General features: G+C 38.9%; 1 protein-coding gene across 1 annotated transcript in view; it reads left to right on the forward strand.

Moving 5' to 3' along the window:
- The window catches only part of COMMD10 (COMM domain containing 10), a 174,097-nt gene that overhangs the window by 1,354 nt on the left and 166,463 nt on the right, over window positions 1–6,280 (forward strand). Inside the window, exon 2 of the mRNA XM_019651240.1 lies at window positions 244–334. Within this exon, the coding sequence (XP_019506785.1) occupies window positions 244–334 (91 nt within the window). The remainder of the gene's footprint in view (window positions 1–243; window positions 335–6,280) is intronic.

Raw genomic sequence — 6,280 nt, forward strand, 5'->3', positions numbered from 1 at the left:
GGCAGCCCGGCTCCAGGTTGAGCTGTTGTTCAGCATCGGGGGACGACACACCTTCCTGGAAATGTCCCGCCTCCTTTGTTGGCCATCACGTTTTCTTTATTTCACTCAGCCTTACCTTATAGTAATTAGAGTTCTTGAAATGAAAAGTGATAGACAACTGCAGTTATAGGTATCTGTACTTCGAGCAAGTACAGCTCCCCTTGGAAAACTCACTTAAAAACTTTGTTTTACTGATTTATTTAGCATGAAAAAAGCAGTGTCGCTGATAAATGCAATAGATATAGGAAGATTTCCACGATTGCTCACCCGAATTCTTCAAAAACTTCACCTGAAGGTTTGTACTTCTGTATTTCTATAGTTTATACTTGCTGTGATTCCACTGAGACTCCGTGTTTCTACTTACAGAACTTTTTGTGAAGCGTAGTGTTCCCCAGTATGTCTTTGAGAACACTGGGTCTCTAGAAAATTTGATAATGTCCCATGGTCAAAAGTTTGGGAAACTGTCTTTATTAAAGTTATTATTTTTTTTATTATGGAACTTGTCAGAGTATATTAGATGGTATTAAGTAAATATTTAAAGGTGAATGTGGTGTGCAAAATTTTCCAAATGTGTTTGACCATGGGACTGTTTTATCATGGTGTATATTTTGGGACTAAGATTCTGTGAAACATGCTTTGGGAAAATTCTAATTTCATGACTTCATTCTTCCTCTTAAATATAATTCTGTGGTATTGCTATCAACCAGCATTTAATCTTTTATTTAATCTTTCACTTTTATTTTAAGGGTGTGGTTACTTTGGACATACTGATATTTAGTAATTCACTGCTTGGTCACCAATCTAAGTTAACTTTTTTATCAGGCTAAAGAATGTAATTCCATCCAATGCAAGTTTATGGAGCACCGACTAAAGGCCCTGCCTGATGCCATCACCATTAAACGAGAGCCTCCTTTACTCTTTCCTTTTTTTTTTCTTGACAGGAGCCAGCCCTAAAGCCCTTTCTCCCTCTGAAGTGTCTCTCAAATCCAAGTTCTCCTAGTAGTCCTAGTTCATATCCTTATTATCTCTCTTTTGGACTACAATAATTACCTTAAAACTGATATTTCAAGGCCCACAGTCTTCTCCCTTGCTATTGCTTCTTCATAATGCTTTTTCATTTATCTTTCCAAATATTTTTTTCCTAAAAATGAGAATTGATCATATCAGCCATCAGTGATTTTTCATTGCCCCATGGGAAAAAGTTCAAAATCCTTACCATTATGCTATAACCTTATAATATGGCCGCAATCTATATTCTCCCCACTTTGCAAGTGCTCCAGTTACACCGGACTGTGCTTTTTCACTAGAACATGCCATGACCTTTTTCCACTCTGTGTGTGCATATATATACTATTTCCCGTACCTGCAATGTCCTTCTTCCCTTCTTTAGTGAATAAACTAGTATTTATCTTTCAAGGACTTTACAGTCTCACTCTTAGCAGTTTGTTGTTCTCTCGTCTGTGCTTCTAAAGCTTGGTTTATTCTCACCTTACTTTAGTACTGCATTGTAAGTATTTGTTTCATGATTACAAGGTCTTTCTCTGACCTTGAATACCTTGAGTATCATGTCTTACTCATCTTTGTATTTCTCGTACCTAATACATTGATATGTATACAGTCGGCACTCGATAAGTATTCTTGGAGTTAATTCTTTTCTTTGCCATAGGAAACACGAAATAATGTAGGTCCTCTTAATTCCTGCCTGTACGGACTTTGTAATGCAGATTGAGAGACCTGAGGAACAATAATAACAATAACAATGGAAGCTGCATTCTGTGGTGTTTGCTATTTTCACTTCATTGCCTTCTATCTGACTGCCGCTGTTCAAATGGCTTTGTATTATTTACTCATCTAATCCTTACAGCAACTTTAGGAAGTAGGTACTACTGTCATTCTTATTTTATCCGTGAAGAAACTGAGATAGAGACCAGTTAAGTAATTTGCCCAAGGTTACACAGCTAGCTAGTAAGTCAGTCTGGTTCCAGAATCCATCCCTTTCACCCATTACAGTAAACTTCAAAAAAGAGTACAAAATGGTATAGAAATCAGTCTAAGAGTAAATGATGCAGGCAGTTTACACAGATATTCTGCTTTGATTCCCAGAGCTGGTTGGTGGCTGCCTTCTGATTCATATAAAACAGTATTATGGTACGAAAAAGTCTTATATCCAACTTTTGTTCTTCATACTGAGGGAGGATGGAACATTTTCAGGGAAAATCGTGATGTGTAGTTTGTCTTTGACAGTGTCAGTGATCTCTGGAGTTGAGAATAAGTTAATATCTATCTTAGAGTAACGGAGTGGCTGAAGCATTCTGCAGAGATGCTTGAATGCTGTGCTCTCAGAGGTAGGGCAGTGGAGGTGAGAAACTGTGGTTGTTGAGAACTGATGGAGCTGAAGACAGAAACATGCATATGTGAATATTCGCCTGCTATGAAAGAGAGTCTGGAAAGGTACAGACCTTTTTTTTTTTCCCCTGGCAGTTTCAGGAAATGTTCTTCCAGAGGGACTCCTATTGTGATAAAAGCTTTTATCAAATAAAGTTCGCGGTGACACTTAGGATCTGCCTGCTTTCTTTTATGTACTCTTGTTCTGTCAAATTGACTTTTGCCTTGATACAAGCAGAGCCATTGGAACAGTGAAACCTGATGCAGGTAGATGGGTGAAGAGGTCTAGGGATTTGGTTGCTATTCAGAATGTTATCAGCCTGGCACTTTGATTTTACCAAGTTTAATCTGCTTATGGGCAGAGGATATCTGTTTTTGAACAGGCTGTTCCTTGGGATCCCTAATAGGAATAAACCTGAGGAAACTAAGACAGCCTAGGTATGGAATATGGGCATGCCCAAGCATGGGTCTGCGAGTCCTCTTTGAATTGGCCGTCTTCCTAGACTGTCCTAGCATATAGAAATACATGGCAATTTGGGGGGTTGTTACAATGTGTGGAGCGTGCTTCTGACCTTTAATGCCCAGGAACTTTAAAAATATCTTGCGTTGTGCAGGATAGTTTTGCATAAATAATTGCCCCATCCAGCACGCCAGTAGAGTCTGAACTGGGAAATACTGTGGCAAGTCCAAATGGACTACTGTAGCTGGGAACTTAGAAATAAACATTTATGGCTTCTGAGTTTCAAAACTCATGCAAGTGAAAAACCTCATATACTTTGCTACAAACGAGAGATATTTAGGCCCTCACACTAAACCTGTTGATGTAGCCATGCTGTGTGTCTAGTTCTGAGAGATCGATCAGCTGTCTGTGTTCTAGTCATGGCAGACTAGAAACAGCAAACCGGGGCATGAAGGTACTGCTAGGATGAGGCGTGTAGACAGTTACAAGCATTGACTACTGATTATGGAGTGAAATGGAAGAATTATGATACTCAGAAGAAATATAAAAGCACAGAAACCCGAGTGTTTTTTTGTTTTTGTTTTTTTTTAACTAAAGTGAAAAATCATCAGTGTATCTTAGGAGTTCTTTAAGATACTTCAGCACAGAATCTTGATGTTTGTAAATTTTTTTTTTTTTTAAGATTTTTATTGGGTAATTGGGGGAAGGGGAACAGACAAGTTGCTTTCCTTTTGTTCATCAGCCTAGTTGTGGAGGACGTTGCTTCACTGGCCCAAGTTGGCATCATCATTGCCCTCTTCCTGGGCAAGGCAGATCAGTCGCCAGCTTCTGGACGGCCGCTCACGCTGGTTGCTGGCTACACACGGTAGCCCATGGCAACCCACTGCCACAGGGGCTGCAGCCTACGCCGTCGCCAGCGACTCAGGGCAGCCCAGCTCCAGGTTGAGCTGTTGTTCAGCATCTTAGCTGTGGAGGGCAGTGTCACTGGCCCTCATATGTGGGATCTGAACCGGGGTCCTCTGGCGTCCCAAGCCAGCTCTTAACCAATGCGGCCCTTGATGTTTGTAATTATGACATGAGTCATCATCACAGCAATTAGTTTAATCCCATATGATTTGTTTACAGAAATCTGGAATGGATGCCATACATTTTAGAAATACTTCTTTCAAAAGTTTAAAAGTTCATTTATTTGGTATATTGACTTGTGTGTACCACTATATTTTCCCATTATGATAGATAGCGAATTTTCATTATAGTAACATAAAGGGTCATCACAGATGTAAACCCCAGCATACAGAAATACCTAACGATTTTTTATTGCTCGTGACAATGTGTGGTGGGTGCCGCTGACATGTAACACCCTGGGACTTTTAAATGGCTTGCAATGTGCGTGGCATCCTGCACAAAGAAGAATTGGCCCCACATACGGACAAAAAGGAAGAGGGTAGCTCATCTCTGAAAATGCATTTATTTTGTATGTAACATATGGTGGAAGGCTTGTTATAAATTGATGTAGACATACACTTTAAGTTATGATGTATGCAGAGTACTAGTACCATATGGGGTCTGGTCTGTGTGTGTGGATGACTGTGCACGTGAGTCAGAGCTTAGATTCTGTACCACAGTCTTCTCTGTCTCTAAAGCCATTCTCTAAGTTTTTAAAACCTAATTGCCTTCATCATTCTTTAGGTAATATATTATTTTTTTAGAATAGAAGGCCTCTATAATTTTCTGAGGAATATGAACTGATTTCAAGTATATGTGGAATTGAGATTAGTTCCCTCATCACTCCTGTTAAGAAAATGATGTCTTTGAAAAAAAAAAGAAAAAGAACAGTTGGAAGAATTAATTTTTTAACTTGCTTTTCTGTGCCCTTAAATTTCAAAATATTTAGACTGCTTAAATGAAGTGGTTTAATAACATATTTTAAATTTCACAAATAATTTATGAATAAGTTTTTGTTTTAAAAAATTTAAGCAGTATGGACAAACTGAATGCCCCGTTGGTTAACTCTTGCCCCTCCTTCCATCTTAATTCTCTCCTGTGTTAGTTTGCTATTGCTGAATTACAAATTACCCCAAGATTTAGCACCTTAAAATGACAATAAACATCTTTCAAAGTTCCTGTAGGTCAAGAATTTAGGAGTCGCTTGGCATGGTTCCAGCTTGGGGTTTCTCTGAAGTTGCTGTCAGCTGTTGGTTGGGGCTGCTGTTATCTGAAGGTTTGACTGGGGTTGAAGGATTTCCTTCCAAAATGGCGAGCTGGTGGCAGCGGTTGGTGGGAGGCCACACAAGTCTTTCCTCTGGACACGGAGGTTGGCTTCTTCCAGAGAGAGAGATCCTAGAGAGGCAGGTGCTGTCCTTTTTATGACCTAGCCTTGGATGTAGCATTGCTTCATTTTCATTGTGTTCTACTTGTTAGAATTAAGTTCCTAGGTTTGGCTTACATTCAAGGGAAAAGAAATTAGGCTCCATCTTTTGAAGGGAGGCGTGTTAAAGAATTTACAGAATAGTAAAACCACCACATCTCCCTAGAAGTAGGCTTCGTTATCAATTTGGCTTTTATCTTTCCACATCTTTTTCCATGGATTAGTAAATACAGATATGTACACACATATGCATGCACATCCACACAGAAATGTGTAGTTTGTCTTTTTTTTTTTTTTTTTTAGCTGAGCCATCCTGCCACCTTTTGGCAGCTCAGCGGCAGCTCAGCTCAGGCCATGAATCAAACCGGAGACCCTGTTGCTCAGAGCTCACACTCTTGAGTGAGCTCTTAACCAACTGAGCCACTCGGCGGGCCTGCCTATGTGTTTTTATATGTGGTATCACACTTTATATTTGCCCTGCTACTTACTTTTTCACTCACTTTTATCAGAGATCTTTCCATGTCAATTCATATTAGTACTACCTTATTCTTTTTAAGTGTTGTTTTTCCTTTCTTTCTGTTTATATATGTTTTTGTCATATTCTCTTTTAATATAGAAAAAATTGACACCTCATTTTCCATTTTAAAATTTAAGTTTCCTGGATACTTACTCTAATTTTATAAACCTGGGCCTTAATTTTCTCCCATTGAGAGGATTTCTAATGAAAGAATTTATCTCCTCTACCTTTTAACGTCCAGATATGTGTGGGTTGTTGTTGGTAGAAAGAAATTCAGCTGCTGCTGTTTGAAAGCAAATAGAGGAACTTGCATTTAATATTTATCTACCCAGGGTCATTTTTGTAGCAAGGTGTTGAATATGTGTTTGAAATTTTATTTTATAGCTATATTCTCCAAATGTTGTTCTGCTCACTCACTTTTTTTTTTTCTTTTAAAGATTTTATTGGGAAATTGGGGGAGGGGAACAGACAAGTTGCTGTCCTTTTGTTCTTCAGTCTAGTTGTGGAGGAC

Source organism: Hipposideros armiger, unplaced genomic scaffold, assembly GCF_001890085.2.
Source record: "Hipposideros armiger isolate ML-2016 unplaced genomic scaffold, ASM189008v1 scaffold_156, whole genome shotgun sequence".
In the NCBI taxonomy this organism is placed as follows: domain Eukaryota; kingdom Metazoa; phylum Chordata; class Mammalia; order Chiroptera; family Hipposideridae; genus Hipposideros; species Hipposideros armiger.